An 18,132-nucleotide genomic window follows, 5' to 3' on the forward strand; every position below is an offset into this window, starting at 1 on the left:
AGTAGGATCACTCCTGTATAGAATGTCTAACAACCCCTGTTAGAGAGTCTCACCCAGTTGGGTGGCACAGGTAGCCAGACCCATTTAAAGAAGCACTTTGTCCCTTGGTGGAGAGGGTATGTTTCGCTGAAGGGAAACCCACTCATCTGGGCTGCCTGGATTCCTCAGAACTACCAAGAGGAGAGGCTAAGTCTGCTGGTTTGCAGAGACTGCAGTCACCCCTCCTCCTGTGTTGATGAATTACTGAATGGTTTCCAATTTGGAGCTATTACAAATAAAGCTGCTGTGACCACTCATCAAGTCTTTGAATGGGCATGTGCTCTCCTTTCTCTGGGATAAATTCCTAGGAGTGGAAGGACTGGGTGCTATGGTAGGTGTATATTTATCTGTTTAAGAAATTGCCAAACTGTTTTCCAAAGTGGTTGTACCAAGTTATATTCCCACGAGCAGTATATAAGAGTTCAAGTTATTCTGCATCCTAGCTAATACTTGGTATGGTCAGTCTTTGATTTTAGGCATTCTAATCATTATCTAATAGTGTCTCATTGTGATTTTAATTTTTACTTCCTTAATGACTAATGAGGTTGAACATCTTTTCATGTACATATTAGCCATCTGTATATTTTATTTGGTGAAGTATCTGGTGTCTGTTAAAATCTTTTGCCCATTAAAAAAATGGGTTGTTTGTTTCCTCATTGAGTATTAAGAGTTCTTTATCTATTCTGGATATAAGGACTTGCATCAGATATGTGATTTGCAAATATTTTATCCAAGTTTGTCTTTTCATTCTCTTAATAGTGTTTTTTTTTTTTTAAACAGTTTAGTTCTTACTTTTGATGAAGGCCAATTTATCATTGTTTTTCTTTATGGATTCTGCTTTTGGTGTCATGTCTAGGAAATTTTTGTCTAATCCAAGGTCTCAAAGATTCTCTCAGGTTTCTTCCAGAAGTTTTGTAATGTACATTTAGGCCTATAATACATTTTAAGTTAGTTTTTATATATCATGTGAGGTTTGGTTCAAAGCTCATTATTTTGCATATGGATCTCCAATTGTTCCAGCACTATTTATTAAAATGACTGTCCTTTCTTCACTAAATTGCCTCTGTAGATTTGTCAATAATCAATTGTCCATATATGTGTGGCTCTGTTTCTGGACTCCCTTGTGTTCTATTAATCTATTTGCTGTTTTGTGCCAATGACACTATTTTGATAGCTATAACTTTATAATTAATTAATCTTGAAATCAAATGTATTATTTCTCTTACTTGGTTATTCTTTCTAAAATTTGTTCTCATTATTTTAAGTACTCTGCATTTTCAAATGAATGTTAGGATCAATTTTCTACCAAACAGTCTGCTGGGTTTTTAATTTTGATTATATGGAATCTGTAGATAAATTTAGGGAGAATTGATATAATAATATTAAGTCTTCTGGCCTATGAACATGGTATATTTACTTTTTTTTTTTTTTTTTTGAGACGCAGCCTTGCGCTGTCGCCTAGGCTGGGGTGCGGTGGCACAATCTTGGCTCACTGCCCAAGATCAAACGATTTTTGTGTCTCAGCATTGCCAGCAGCTGGGATTACAGGCATACACCACCAAGCCCGGCTAATTTTCATTTTTTCAGTAGAGAAGGGGGTTCGCCATGTTGGCTAAGCTGCCTCGAACTCCTGACCTCAAGTGATCCGCCTGACTCGGCCTCCCAAAGTGCTAGGATTACAGACGTGAGCCACCATACTCAGCCATGGTATATCTATCTGTTTTTTTTTTTTTTTTTTTTTTTTTTTCTGAGACGGGGTCTCGCTCTGTCACCCAGGCCAAGTGCAGTGGCACGATCTTGGCTCACTGCAAGCTCCGCCTCCCGGGTTCACGCCATTCTCCTGCCTCAGCCTCTTGAGTAGCTGGGACTACAGGCGCCTGCCACCTCGCCTGGCTAATTTTTTGTATTTTTAGTAGAGACAGGGTTTCACCATGTTAGCCAGGATGGTCTTGATCTCCTGATCTCATGATCTGCCCACCTTGGCCTCCCAAAGTGCTGGGATTACAGGCGTGAGCCACCGCGCCCGGCCTGGTATATCTATCTGTCCATTTATGTAGGCTTTCTTCAATTTTTCTCAGCACAGTTTTGTAGTTTTTAGTGTCTTGTTCCTGGATCTTTTGCTAAATTTATCCCTTCATATTACATATTCTTGATCCTATTTTGAAAGGCATTTAAAAATCAATTTCTGATTGTCTATTGCTTACACATAGAAATAAAAGTGGTTTTTGAATACTGATTTTATGTCCTGAAACTTTGCTAAATTCAATTATTAGTAGCTTTTTTTGTTGATTCCATTGGCTTTTCTACATAGATGTATTCATTTCATAATGCTGCTTAACAAATTACCACAAATACAGTGGCTTAAAACAACAAACATGTATTTTTTTACAGTTTTGGAGATCAGAAGCCCAGAGAGTTTTATGGGGCTACTGTGAATTTGTTGGCAGGGTTAATTCTTTCTGGAGGCCTCAGGAGAGAATCCATTCCTGCTTCTCCACTTCTAGGATTGGCTCATGGTCCTTTTCTGTATCTTCAAAGCCGACTTAAAAGCACCTTCTCTCTGACTTCCTGTCTTCCTCTCAGAAGGACCTTTGTGATTACATTGGTCCATGTGGATAATCCATGATAACTCCCTCATCTCAGGATCCTTAATTTAGTCACATCTGCAAAATCCTTTTTGCCATATAAGGTAACATTCACAGGTGTCAATTCACAGCTTAGGACATGAACTTCTTTGGCGTGCCATTATTCAGCCTATCACAATAGAAAATCTTATCTCCTACATATAAAGATAGTTGCATCTTTCTTTTTCAATCTGAATGCCTTTTATTTCTTTTCCTTGTCTGAATGCAGTAGCCAAACCTTCAGTATAATGTTGAATAGAAGTGGTGAGAATGAACGTCCTTTCCTTGTCCTGATCTTAGGAAAAAAGCATTCAGCCTTTTACCCTTAAGTATGACATTAGCTGTTAGAGACTTTCTGTGGATACCCTTTATCAAGCTAAGGAAGTTCCCTTCATTTTTTTTTTCTTACCAGTAATAGATTTTGAATTTTGTCAAATGCTTGTTCTATATCTATTGAGGTGATCATGTTTTTTCCCCTCAGTTTGTTAATATGATGAATTACATTGATTGCTTTTCAAACGTTAAACTAACCTTGAATTTCCAAGATAAGCCCTACTTGGTCACAGTGTATTATTCTTTTTGTGTATTTTTGATTTGCTAAAATTTTGTTAAGAATGTCTGTATCTATGTTAATGAGTGATGTTAGACTGCAGTTTGTTTTTCTTTCCTTGCTTTTAATGTCTTTGGTTTTGATATCAGAATAATGCTGATCTCATATAAGGACTAGGAAGTATTCTCTCTTCTTCAGTTTTCTGGAAGAGTTTGTATAGAATTGATTTTCTTTCTTTCTTCAAGATTTGGCAGAATTCATCAGGGAAGCCACCTGTGTCTGGCTGCTTTCTTTCAGCTTTTGTATGTCTAACAGAGTCTTCAGTTTGCCTTTGTTTTTTTTTTTATTTTTATTTTTTGAGACAGAGTCTCACTTTGTTGCCTAGGCTGGAGTGCAATGGCACGATCTCACTGCAACCTCTGGCTCCCAGGTTCAAGCGATTCTCCTGCCCCAGCCTCCTGAGTAGCTGGGATTACAGGTGCACACCACCACACCTGGCTAATTTTTGTATTTTTGGTACAGATGGGGTTTCACCATGTTGGTCAGGCTGGTCTTGAACTCCTGACCTCATGATCCACCTGCCTCGGCCTCCCAAAGTGCTGGGATTACAGGCGTGAGCCACCATACCCAGCTTGCCTCTGTTTTTAAAAGAGAGTTTCAGTGGACTTAGAATCCTAGGTTGACAGTTTATTTTATGTTTTGTTTTGTTTTGTTTTAGACAGGGTGTCACTCTGTTGCCCAGGCTGGAGTGCAGAGGTGTGATCTCAGCTCACTGATGCCTCGACCTCCTGGGCTCAGGCGATCCTCCCACCTGTCTCCCGAGTAGCTAGGACTACAGGTGTGCACCACCATGCCTGGTTAATTTTTGTATTTTTTGTAGAGATGGGGTTTCGCCATGTTGCCCAGGCTGGTCTTGAACTCCTGAGCTGAAGCGATGTGCCTGCCTTGGCCTCCCAAAGTGCTGGGATTACAGGCATGAGCCACCGTGCCAGGCTGACTTTTTTTTCCCTTCAATACATTAAAGATGTTGCTCCACTCTCTTCTTGCATTGTTTTTGATGAGAAATATGCTGTCATCCTTATCTTTGTTCCTGTGTATGTGGCATATCTGTTTTCTCCTTTATTTTTAAAACTGGTTTTGAGCAATTTGAATAATATGATGTACTTGGTGCTATTATAATATTTTCTTCATGTTTCTTGTGCTTGAGCATATTTATTTATTGGGCATATTGAATCTGAGAGTTTGTAATTTTTTTCAAAATTTAAAAAAAAGTTGGCCATTATCTCTTCAATCCCCCTCACACATACTTTTTGTAGATCTGAACTATATGTACACGTTGAGCATCCCTAATCCCCGAATCTGAAATTTGGAATGCTCTAAACTCTGAAACTTCTTGAGCAGTGATCTGACACTCAAAGAAAATGCTTACTGTAGCATTTTGGATTTCAGATTAAAAATGCTCAACTGGTATGTATTGTGCAAATATTCAAGAATCTGAAAAAGTCTAAAATCAGAAACACTTCTGGTCCCAAGCATTCTGTGTAATAGGCTGCTTGAAGTTGTCCCACAGATCACTGATGCTCTTCTCATTTTTTTTCAGAATCCTTTTCCTCTGTTGTTTCATTTTAGATAGTTTCTATTGCTATTTCTCTTGCAGTGGCTAAACTATGGTCATACCATTAACGTATATTTCATTTCATATATTGTACTTTTCAATCTTAAAAGTTCAACTTAGGTATTTATTATATCTTCTATATCTCTGTTTAACTTTTTGAACATATAGAATAACAACTGTTTTACTGTCCTTGTCATCTAATTCTAAGAACACCTTCATCAGTTCTGAATCCATTTCAGTTGATTACTTTTTCTCCTCATTGTGAGTCATATTTTTCTGCCTGTTTGCAGGTCTCACAATCCTTCAGTGACTGCTAGAATTTTACTTTATATTCCCATAAATATTCTTGAGCATTGCTCTTGGACACAGTTAAATTACTTGGAAGCAGTTTGATCCTTTTGGCTCTTGCTTTTTGATAGGGAGAGCCAAAGCTTCATTTATGCTAGGTCTAGTTATTCCCCATCCCTAAGGCTAGGCCCTTGTTAGTACCCTACCCAATGCTCTGTGAATTGGGAGGTTTTTTTTTTTATATTATTAATGAAGACTATACTTTAAAATATAAGCTTTGAGTATTACAGCCGGCCTGATAATTGTCTGCAGATATCAGAGACCATTTTACGGTGCGCCAGAGTGGGATACAGAAGAACAACAGCAGACATGGCAGAGGATGGATGATGAAAGAAAAGAATCTGAATCTGAGTGGGACAAAACCCGCATCCTTTAGCCATCCCAAAGAAACGCTCTCCAGTTCCTTAGTGATAAAGTACTAAAAGCTGTTATCAGAATCACACTACATATTGTTTGTTGTTTGACACATATATATTTGGATTTAAGTCAGGCAACTTAACCCAGTTAATCACAAGTCTATGTTTATATAACTTAATAATACTACTTTTTACTTATAAAGCTTCAAATGAAAAGAACTGCTTCCTGTTTCATTACTGATAGATGTCTGAATCGGGCAGCTGTCAAATGAGAATGGTTGTCCAAATTCTGATGCCAAGGGAGTGGATGGGGCCTGAATATGGGTTGCTCCCAACTGAGAACACTGCACATTATTATCATGCAAGCAGCCTCTTTTACTTACAACAACCACTTCTGCTAAATTTATAAAATATTTATGTATTTAAAACTTAAATTTTTTTCCATGCAAAATAGTTAAAATAGTTTCCTTTTATCTTTTCATGGGTCTTTTTTCACACTACATAGCCTGGAATTTCAGGGGGGTCAAGTGAAGCTGAGGCAGAAGGAGAATGTGTGTGCAAATGAGAATGTCTGTTCACTTGGAGTCCAAAAGTGATAGTTACCACTCTTCTTTGCATATTTTCAATGACTTCACAAATGAGAATGAGTAGAAATAAAACAATCATGCCTCTTCCTCTTCCTCTTCCTCTAGCTCCTCATCAACCTCTGCTTCAGTCTGGTAGTCTTCTGTTTCTTCCTCATAATCTTCCCCAGTTAACTCCCATGCAGTATATTGAAATGGTTCTGGAGAAAAAGAGAATCATTGGAGAAAATATTTTAGCAAAAAAGGTTATTAGCATATTACCATAGTCAAATGTTGGGAAAATTAATTATTATTATTATTAGTCTCTTAGATTAAATATGTATGCAAATAGGCCTTTATAAGTTCCTTATGTGACAACTGGCCAGTACGGCCAGAGGTGTTTGGGCCGCATAGCTGTTCTGATTGGTCAGGACCTGCACAGTGATAGTTGCTAAGTATTTTATACATCAGCCTTGGATATATTGAACATTTACTTCATAAACCATCAAGGAAGGCTTTCAAGTTTCAAAATGCTTCTAATACTATCACCTGCTCTTGATAATAAATGTTATGATTAAAGCCCTTACTTTCCATAGTCTCAACTACTTTTTGAAGTAATTCCTGTGGAGTTCTGTCAGCAATCTCCAAGTTTAAAATTTTAATGTAAGCCTCACTAATTGTCGCTTCTAGCTGTTTCCAGAGGATGATGAAAGAACCAATCTTCTCTTTAAATGGCTCCATTTCGGGAACATCAGGATAAGAGTCTTCTGGAAACTCAGGTAGTACAACTTTGGAGTAAAAGACAAAGGAAAGAAAAAAGGGGCTTTAAATAGCCTATCTTTAGCCATATTGCCAAAATAGCTTATACTTTGTAATTTTTTTAAACAGTTAAAAAAATATTCTAAGCAACAATATACATTCACAAATTCATAATTTAATTACGCTTTGTTCTTATATTTGCTATAGATGTATATTTACCTGTTACTAAAACTCAAGCTTTTGGATAATTAACATGAGTTTCTTAAGGAAACTTTAACTGTTAATAAAAAATGTATAAAACAAATTTGTGTGAAAACCAGTGTTATAATCTGGTTTGATACACTTTTAATGGAGTAAGCCAAATATTTATGTATGTCAATTAGCATACAACATAGAAAGAAATAAGTATGAAGCACCTACTATGCCTAAAATTAGGAACCCTTTGTAAGAAAATATGAAAAGTACTTTTATGCACGAACTACTTTCATTTTACAGTCTAACCTGTTTCAGATAATTTTTCAGTTTCCAGGCCCTCTTTGGATCCTTTTGGGATTTCTGTTTCCACTGTAGTTTCCTCGATAGGCTCAGATACTTAAGAAAGAAATCTAATAGTTAGTGTTTAAATTTTAAAACATTATTCCTTTATGAAAGTTTTGGCACAAAGAACATTTCAAAATATAGCTTAAATTGTATAAGAAATGTCTAATAGAAAGCACGGTTCTTGTTAGGGAAAGAATGGCATAAGAATACATAATAAAAAAGGCAGAAAATAAAGAATATTCTTAAACACATAAAAGGACATGGACTAGAATAATAATTGACATATGGCACATACAATTCTGGCTGATAATTTGTTAAATATTAACCAAACTTCTTTTAATTTGGCAGTAGACTAACAGTGCCTGATATTCCTTTTAATTTCTTATTAAAATACCCATGAAGCCAGGCATAGTGACTGGTGCCTGTAATCCTAGCCTTTGGGAGGCAGAGGTGGGAGAATCACTTAAGGCTGGGAGTTCAAGACCAGCCTAGGCAACACAACAAGACCACATCCCTACAAAAAACAAAAATTAGCCAGGCATGGTGGCTCACACCTGTGGTCCTAGCTACATGGGAGGCTGAGGTGGGAAGATCACTTGATCCCAGGAGTTCAAGTTACAGGGAGCTATGATCGTGCCACTGCACACCAGTCGGGGTGACAGAGCAAGACGCCATCTCTTTTTAAAAAAATAATTTTCAAGAAGATACACCAAAAAAGACCACAAAGTGGCAATGAGAGATGATGATATTGCAGAGTCCCAGCTGTAGGTGTAGGCATGGAGAGATTTAAGAGAATCTCAACTAATTTCACTGTTGAAGGTATAGATTGAAAACTGTTTTCCTGAAGGATATAAGACATGCTGCACATACAGATCCAGCAGAGGTGGTTTCAGGGAAGGCAGGACTAATTATCTGTCTTTTCATCCTAGTCTGCTCCTAGTTCTGAAACACAAGTTTTGCATAGACAAAAGAACATATATCTATATGCATATATACGTATGTATATACACACACTGATTCTGCAACATGGTGGAAACTGTCTTCTGAGCTAGCTAAAATAATACTTGGGTCCTCTTTCAACAGGATCTATAATGTTTAATACTCAATAGAGCAGGAAGTAGAAGGGGACAAGCCTGGGGCTGGCCTGGTGGTGTCATGTTTAATTGTAGGTTGCTCAATTAAGAAAATCATTATAAACCATGGAAGAGAAAAGAACACCAAGAATATACAGATAATTCTACAATGCCTTAGCTTCTCTGGCTTAATCAAAGACTGCAATAGTTGGGGGTGAAGATCTAGCCTCAGTCTAGAAGAGCCATACAAGATGAGTACTTACTAAATATTACAACTTGAACTAGGTTGATTTGCATTAACCTATATCAGATATAACAGGTCTATATCTGAGAATGCCAGGCAAGAAGTCTAAGTGAAAAGTACACGTGTGTGGGAGTCAGGGTAGGGAGACAGAGTTCTTATAAATACTCTACCTACCCTTCCTGTTGGTAAATGCAAGAGTTTGATATATTCTGCTTCATCCAAGGATAAGTCCACAAAAACAACAAAAACAAAATCGATGAAGCAAAAGAGAGTATTGATCCAAAGATTCAGATGAAAATTTTACTTCTGAAGACAATTTCTTATATAAAGCAGAGTAAATTTTACAAGATGTATGCTTGGAGTACTAAAAAACACAAGAGAACAACTGAGTCTATGAAATAAAAATCATGAGGCATAAAGATAGATTAAAATAAAGGCAGAAATACAGGAAAGGTAACTGAAATAAGAAAACAATGCAAGGAAATCTAAAGTGCAATAGTAGAGTTAACATATGCATTGGGAATGTTCTTACTTACAAGTGGAAGCTAAGCCATGGGTATGCAAAGGCATACAGAGTGGTATAATGGACACTGGAGACTCAGAAGGGAGCAGGGTAAGAGGGGAGTGAGGGATGAAAAACCACCTATAGGGATTAAGAAACTCACTCAAAACCACTCAACTACATGGAAACTGAACAACCTGCTCCTGAATGACTACTGGGTACATAACGAAATGAAGGCAGAAATAAAGATGTTCTTTGAAACCGCTGAGAACAAGGACACAACATACCAGAATCTCTGGGACACATTTAAAGCAGTGTGTAGAGGGAAAGTTATAACACTAAATGCCCACAAGAGAAAGCAGGCAAGATCGAAAATTGACACCCTAACATCACAATTAAAAGAAATAGAGAAGCAAGAGCAAACACATTCAAAAGATAGCAAAAGGCAAGAAATAACTAAGATCAGAGCAGAACTGAAGGAGATAGAGACATAAAAAACCCTTCAAAAAATCAATGAATCCAGGACCTGGTTTTTTGAAAAGATCAACAAAATTGATAGACTGCTAGCAAGACTAATGAAGAAGAAAAGAGAGAAGAATCAAATAGATGCAATAACAAATGATAAAGGGGATATCACCACTAATCCCACAGAAATACAAACTACCATCAGAGAATACTATAAACACTTCTACGCAAATAAACTAGAAAATCTAGAAGAAATGGATAAATTCCTGGACACATACATCCTCCCAAGACTAAACCAGGAAGAAGCTGAATCCCAGAATAGACCAATAACAGGTTCTGAAATTGAGGCAATAATTAATAGCCTACCAACCAAAAAACATCTAGGACCAGACAGATTCACGGCTGAATTCTACCAGAGGTACAAAGAGGAGCTGGTACCATTCTTTATGAAACTATTCCAATCAATGGAAAAAGGGAATCCTCTGAGTTCACGTCCTTTGTAGGGACATGGATGAAGCTGGAAACCATCATTCTCAGCAAAATATCGCAACGACAAAAAACCAAACACCGCATGTTTTCACTCATAGGTGGGAATTGAACAATGAGAACACTTGGACACAGGAAGAGGAACATCACACACTGGGGCCTGTTGTGGGGTGGAGGGAGTGGGGAGGGATAGCATTAGGAGATATACTAATGCAAATGATGAGTTAATGGGTGCAGCACACCAACATGGCACATGTATACACATGTAACAAACCTGCACATTGTGCACATGTACCCTAGAACTTAAAGTATAATAAACAAAAAGAAAAAGGGAATCCTCCCTAACTCATTTTATGAGGCCAACATCATCCTGATACCAAAGCCTGGGAGAGACACAACAAAAAGAGAATTTTAGACCAACGTCCCTGATGAACATGGATGCAAAAATCCTCAATAAAATACTGGCAAACCGAATCCAGCAGCACATCAAAAAGCTTATCCACCACGATCAAGTTGGCTTCATCCCTGGGATGCAAGGCTGGTTCAACATATGCAAATCAATAAATGTAATCCATCATATAAACAGAACCAAAGACAAAAACCACATGGTTATCTCAATAGATGCAGAAAAGGCCTTCAAGAAAATTCAACAGTGCTTCATGCTAAAAACTCTCAATAAACTAGGTATTGATGAGACGTATCTCAAAATAATAAGAGCTATTTATGACAAACCCACAGTCAATATCATACTGAATGGGCAAAAACTGGAAGCATTCCCTTTGAAAACTGGCAGAAGACAGGGATGCCCTCTCTCACCACTCCTATTCAACATAGTGTTGGAAGTTCTGGCCAGGGAAATCAGGCAGGAGAAAGAAATAAAGGGTATTCAATTAGGAAAAGAGGAAGTCAAATTGTCCCTGTTTGCAGATGACATGATTGTATATTTAGAAAACCCCATCGTCTCAGCCCAAAATCTCCTTAAGCTGATAAGCAACTTCAGCAAAGTCTCAGGATACAAAATCAATGTGCAAAAATCACAAGCATTCCTATACACCAGTAACAGACAAACAGAAAGCCAAATCATGAGTGAACTCTCAATCACAATTGCTTCAAAGAGAATAAAATACCTAGGAATCCAACTTACAAGGGATGTGAAAGACCTCTTCAAGGAGAACTACAAACCACTGCTCATCGAAATAAAAGAGGATACAAACAAATGGGAGAACATTCCATGCTCATGGATAGGAAGAATCAATACTGTGAAAATGGCCATACTGCCCAAAGTAATTTATAGATTCAATGCCATCCCCATCAAACTACCAATGACTTTCTTCACAGAATTGGAAAAAAACTACTTTAAAGTTCATATGGAACCAAAAAAGAGCCCGCATTGCCAAGACAATCCTAAGCCAAAAGAACAAAGCTGGAGGCATCATGCTACCTGACTTCAAACTATATTACAAGGCTACAGTAACCAAAACAGCATGGTACTGGTACGAAACAGAGATATAGACCAATGGAACAGAATAGAGCCCCTGGAAATAATACCACACATCTACAACCATCTGATCTTTGACAAACCTGACAAAAACAAGAAATGGGGAAAGGATTCCCTATTCAACAAATGGTGCTGGGAAAACTGGCTAGCCATATGTAGAAAGCTAAAACTGGATCCCTTCCTTACACCTTATACAAAAATTAATTCAAGATGGATTAAAGACTTAAATGTTAGACCTAAAACCATAAAAACCCTAGAAACAAACCTAGGCAATACCATTCAGGACATAGACATGGGCAAGGACTTCATGACTAAAATACCAAAAGCAATGGCAACAAAAGCCAAATTAGACAAATGGGATCTAATTAAACTAAGGAGCTTCTGACAGCAAAAGAAACTACCATCAGAGTGAACAGGCAACCTACAGAATGGGAGAAAATTTTTGCAATCTACCCATCTGACAAAGGGCTAATATCCAGAATCCACAAAGAACTTAAACAAATTTACAAGAAAAAAGCAAACAACCCCATCAAAAAGTGGGCAAAGGATATGAACAGACACTTCTCAAAAGAAGACACTTCTGCAGCCAACAGACCCATGAAAAAATGCTCATCATCACTGGCTGTCAGAGAAATGCAGATCAAAACCACAATGAGATACCATCTCACACCAGTTAGAATGGCGATCATTAAAAAGTCAGGAAACAACAGGTGCTGGAGAGAATGTGGACAAATAGGAATGCTTTTACACTGTTGGTGGGACTGTAAACTAGTTCAACCATTGTGGAAGACAATGTGGTGATTCCTCAAGTATCTAGAACTAGAAATACCATTTGACCCAGTCATCCCATTACTGGGCACATACCCAAAGGATTATAAATCATGCTGCTATAAAGACACATGCACACGTATGTTTATTGTGGCACTATTCACAATAGCAAAGACTTGGAACCAACTCAAATGTCCATCAATGATAGACTGGATTAATAAAATGTGGCACATATACACCATGGAATACTATGCAGCCATTAAAAAGGATGAGCTCATGTGCTTTGTAGGGACATGGATGAAGCTGGAAACCATCATTCTGAGCAAACTATCACAAGGATAGAAAACCAAACACTGTATGTTTTCACTCATAGGTGGGAACTGAACAATGAGAACACTTGGACACAGAGTTGGGAGCATCACACACTAGGGCCTGTCGTGGGGTTGGGGAAGGGGGGAGGGATAGCATTAGGAGGTATACCTAATGTAAATGACGAGTTAACGGGTGCAGCACAACAACATGGCACATGTATACATATGTAACAAACCTGCATGTTGTGCACATGTACCCTCTACAGAACTTAAAGTATAATAATAATAAAAAAAAGAAAAACCACCTATAGGATACAACATGCACTACCTGAGTGATAGGTATGCTAAAACCCCAGACTTCACCACTATATGTGATTCATCCATGTAACCAAAACCCACTTGTACCCCTAAAACTACTGAAATAAAAAAATTTTTAAATGCATTAGGAGAGAGGCAATAAGGTGGAGAAGGTAAACCAGTGACATGGAGGATAACAAGTCTCTGAAGAATCCAGAGAAAAAGTACAAAGAGATGAGAACTATCAGGAAAAAGAAGATTAACATGGTTGAGAAACAATAGTTATCTGACCAAAAATAATAAACGATCCTGAAAAAGGAATCTGAAGCAATAACTGAAGAAAGGCATTTTGAGCTAGACAAAGACTGTGATATGAAGACAAAAAGAGCTCAATGAATTCCAGGGTAAATCATTCACATACCAGCAAAGTTTTAACAAATAATGGCATTGAAAAGCATCCTTTGAGCACCCCTGCAGGAAAAGAACGAAAAGAACAGAAATGAGACAATATCTTGACTTTTCCATGTGTAGAAGACAATGACGCAATGTCAACATGAGGAATTCTGAGAAGAAAAGGTTATGACAATGATTTAATAGCCTCTAAGTTGTTTTATATGTGTGAAAGCAATAGATTTGCAGGAAAATTACAAAATATGCCACGCTGGATCCTTAAAAAGTTGCTCAAAGATGTAGACCAGATGGCTAAGAGATGAATCAAAATTAAAATCTCAAGAATAGGGTCATGTGGAATTTGGGAGAAATCCAAATGGAATTATCATTATCCTAATACCACATAGCTACAGAAATCCACAGCCTGTTCTAGTGGACTGGACAAAACTGGCCACACTCATGAGCATTCAACAATGTGGAGAAGTTATGCCTCCTTCCAAAATGCTATCTGAAGGAAGTTTACAAACAAATAATTTCCATATAGTTATTGTTTATTGAAAATAACTCTCTTGTAGGACTTTAAAAATGTGTGAGAGGAAACCTTTCTCTCAAACTGAAGTCTAATTGGATCACAGTTAGATAAACAAAACACCATTCTTAAAAAAGCTAAAAGGAAATACATTAGAAAGTTAAATATTATTGCCTTTTGTTGTCAGATCAATGATGATTTCCCCCATCTTTCTATTTGTATAATTTCTGTATTTTCTATAGTTAGCACATATTTTTATCAAACCTGGATGGATGTATGATTTTGAAACACACAGTTCAACATCAACTGTATCAGAACTACGATCACTGTCTTTAATAGACATTTTTCAAATTTCTATTCAATATATTCATTAATTTTGACCTGCAGATACAGTGTACAGCTAAATCATTCTAGAGTTTTTATTTTCAGGATCAGATTTTTCTCAGGTATGCTACTGTGCTTTTTCCATGATATAAGGAATAATTTACAAAACTTTTTTTTCAGGCAGAATGTTTTTCCTGTAGCAGTAGTCCTCAACTGTTAGTATGTGTAAGAATCACTGGGGTGTTCATTAAAATGTAGATTCCTAAATTCCATCCTAGACTTACTGAACCAGAGCCTGCATAGAGCTCAGAGGCTTACTTTAAAATAAGAACCATAAGTGATTCTGATACAGCTGATCTACCACCTATACTATGAAAAAATATTTCTCTTTTATGTGAAACTCTAAAGTCTCAGTTAAGCATTTAAGAATTTGAGCAGATGATTACTTATTTCTTGGATGAAATCACGAATGTGCGCCTAGGCGTTCCTGCAACCTGCATCTGTGGAAAGGCAGTACGGTAGATACTGTTGGTTGGCTCCCTCAACCCCCTCTCATCTTCTGTTCCATTGGCTTCTACCATCTAGGCAAGGAAGCCAAGTCCAAATTAAATTCCCAGATTCCCTGCAAGTAGGGGTAGACGATGATACAATATTCTGCTCAATGAAATGTAGGTGAAAGTCTCTGTGAACTATCTATTTCTTGAATTAGAAATAAAAAGTAAAAGCTTGCAACAGGAGACATTGTGTCTGGATGCGCAGCCACCTTTGGATTGTGAGGATGGAGTCAGATACTGGAGAGAAGTACAGGAGGAAAGAAGATGCTTGGGGCTTCGATATCTTTTTAAGTGAACAAACCAGCCTGGGGCTCTTAGATATGCATAATACTCAATATACTTGTCAGAATGAAACACATGCATATACGAGCTGTGAAATATGAATTGTGTAATTTTCACTAATTTCCCTTAGTCTTGCTTCTTTTATAAGCTCACAGCAGTTCCAGGCCCTTAACTGCTCCAGACTAGCATCCAGTTACAGGTATCTGAAGACCTTTTAGTTTGTAGGATGAATTTCAGATTCAATACTAACTCTGCTTGAAAGCATTTGCAAGCCTCATTCCCACCACAGGTGGGTACCCTGTGTTCCTGCTTTAAGCCCACTCTCTAGTCCTTGGAGTGGTTTTCATTGCCCATAGACTCCTTCTTACCCTGCCCCATCCACCAAATGAGACCTCTGAGGTAGGGCTTAAAGAGTTAATGCTCTTATATTTACATTTAAAATGCTCTTATATTTGCATTTAAAAATGGCATTGCACACCATAAAGATGAACTGTAAAATTCATGCTAATAATTTAAAATTTTAATTTAATTTTTCTTTACTTAGAGCAACATTAAATAGCAAACAAAAAAATAGCATGACAAATTGAGAGACAGATTATGGAAGAAAGGAAAAACCGTTTTATTTTACTACCTTTAATGACACTTTTTTCCTGCTTTTTGAACAACATGCCCCACAAATTACATAGCCAGCTATGCTCCTGTGTGCCAGTGCTGGGGCAGAGCAGATTCTGCTTTCCTACCACACTTGAAACTGTGGGATTTGGACTCAATGGCTGCTCTCTGGGGGCTCATCTCTCCATTCTCAGCCAGATTCCATTTTACCAACATGTATACATACACATACCCAAACAGACACATTAATGCACATGAGTAGAATTAAGAACTTGCTATCAATAAGTCTAACCTGCTTCAAGCTCAGTTTCAGGGACCTCAGATGCTTCAGACTCCTCAGGTAACCATGACCCTCGGGTATCGTGAGATGCCTCAGGCTCTTTGTGAACTTCCAACTCATCACCTTCAATCTCCTCTTCATCCTCATTATCAGTCTCTTCAGCTTCTAAAAAAATTTGAAGAAATAAATTATCATTTGGTTGAAGCCAAACAAAGAATATGAAACAGTCCCTGCCCTCCTAGAGTACGTAGTTTAATGGGGGAGATAGAAAAATTATCTATATATTATAGCTATTCACATGTAGTGGTAAAGGATGATAGTCATCTGCTCAGAGTGCTGTGTGAGTACCAGACTAGTGGTTCATTCAAAAGTGAAATGTTTGTGGCAGTTCCAAACATCCTTACAGTAAATCTAGAAATAGCCCAATGTTCAAAGAAATGGCTACATCAGCACCATTCAATATAGTAGCCACTAGCTCCATGTGGCTATTGAGTACTTGAAATGAGGCTAGTCTAAATTTATATATACTGTAAGTATAAAACATACAGTGAATTTTAAACATGTAATATGAAAAACTAAATATAAAATATGTGACTTTTAGAAAATTTAAAGTTCCATGTGTGGCTTATATTATGTTTCTAATGGGTAGCACCAGGCTAGATTATATATATAATGATTGATTTTCTTACAGCTAACTAAAAATAATAAATCATGTAGTATATTAATCAATATATTAAATGTAAATACAAAATACAAAAATTAGCTAGGTGTGGTGGCACACACCTGTAGCCCCAGGTACTCAGGAGGCTTAGCAGGAGGATCGCTTGAACCCAGGAGGTGGAGGTTGCAGTGAGCTGAGATTGTGTCACTGCACTCCAGCCTGGGTCATGGAGTGAGACTCTGGCTCAAAACAAACAAACAAACAAACAACCCAGAACTAGTAGCCGGTTTAATAACTACCACAATTTTGGAACAGTGATAAACATATAAAGATATGTAAAACTAGAATGTGATATGAAAACATCTTCATTTCTTTTGGTGACAAAGTCAAGGTATTGCTAATATTACTGTGGTTTGTTGCCTATATTAATTGCACATTGAAGGAAATAATAAATTTCAGTTAAATGTTAGTGAAAATAAATTCAGAATTATTTTCCAATTAAGTTCACACACCCATGAATTTTACCCATAGACCCTAGGTTAAGAACTCCAGTGTTGGGGGGGAGGAGCCAAGATGGCCGAATAGGAACAGCTCCGGTCTACAGCTCCCAGCGCGAGCGACGCAGAAGACGGGTGATTTCTGCATTTCCATCTGAGGTACCGTGTTCATCTCACTAGGGAGTGCCAGACAGTGGGCGCAGGTCAGTGGGTGAGCGCACCGTGCGCCAGCCGAAGCAGGGGCGAGGCATTGCCTCACTCGGGAAGCGCAAGGGGTCAGGGAGTTCCCCTTCCAGGGGTGACAGACGGCACCTGGAAAATCGGGCCACTCCCACCCGAATACTGTGCTTTTCCAACGGGCTTAGGAAACGGTGCCCCAGGAGAGTATAGCCCGCACCTGGCTCAGAGGGTCCTACGCCCACGGAGTCTCGCTGATTGCTAGCACAGCAGTCTGAGATCAAACAGCAAGTCGGCAGCGAGGCTGGGGGAGGGGCGCCCGCCATTGCCCAGGCTCGCTTAGGTAAACAAAGCAGCCTGGAAGCTTGAACTGGGTGGAGCCCACCACAGCTCAAGGAGGCCTGCCTGCCTCTGTAGGCTCCACCTCTGGGGGCAGGACACAGACAAACAAAAAGACAGCAGTAACCTCTGCAGACTTAAATGTCCCTGTCTGACAGCTGTGAGGAGAGCAGTGGTTCTCCCAGCACGCAGCTGGAGATCTGAGAACGGGCTGACTGCCTCCTCAAGTGGGTCCCTGACCCCTGACCCCCGAGCAGCCTAACTGGGAGGCACCCCCCAGCAGGGGCAGACTGACACCTCACACGGCCGGCCAGGTACTCCAACAGACCTGCAGCTGAGGTTCTGTCTGTTAGAAGGAAAACTAACAGAAAGGACATCCACACCAAAAACCCATCTGTACATCACCATCATCAAAGACCAAAAGTAGATAAAACCACAAAGATGGGGAA

General features: G+C 38.4%; 1 protein-coding gene across 6 annotated transcripts in view; it reads right to left on the minus strand.

The window, feature by feature from the left end:
- The window catches only part of AK9 (adenylate kinase 9), a 206,821-nt gene that overhangs the window by 64,284 nt on the left and 124,405 nt on the right, over positions 1-18,132 (minus strand). For 4 of the 6 annotated variants that reach the window (XM_063724946.1, XM_024248833.3, XM_054557985.2 and 1 more), the window contains 4 exons: positions 16,022-16,174; positions 7,356-7,445; positions 6,683-6,883; positions 6,201-6,316 (listed from right to left, as the gene is read on the minus strand). In XM_063724946.1, the coding sequence (XP_063581016.1) occupies positions 6,201-6,316; positions 6,683-6,883; positions 7,356-7,445; positions 16,022-16,174 (560 nt within the window). Of the gene's footprint in view, positions 1-6,200; positions 6,317-6,682; positions 6,884-7,355; positions 7,446-16,021; positions 16,175-18,132 lie in introns of those variants that run through there. The other 2 variants (XR_008526344.2, XM_054557987.2) reach the window with 1 other exon arrangement.

Source organism: Pongo abelii, chromosome 5 (genome assembly GCF_028885655.2).
Source record: "Pongo abelii isolate AG06213 chromosome 5, NHGRI_mPonAbe1-v2.0_pri, whole genome shotgun sequence".
In the NCBI taxonomy this organism is placed as follows: domain Eukaryota; kingdom Metazoa; phylum Chordata; class Mammalia; order Primates; family Hominidae; genus Pongo; species Pongo abelii.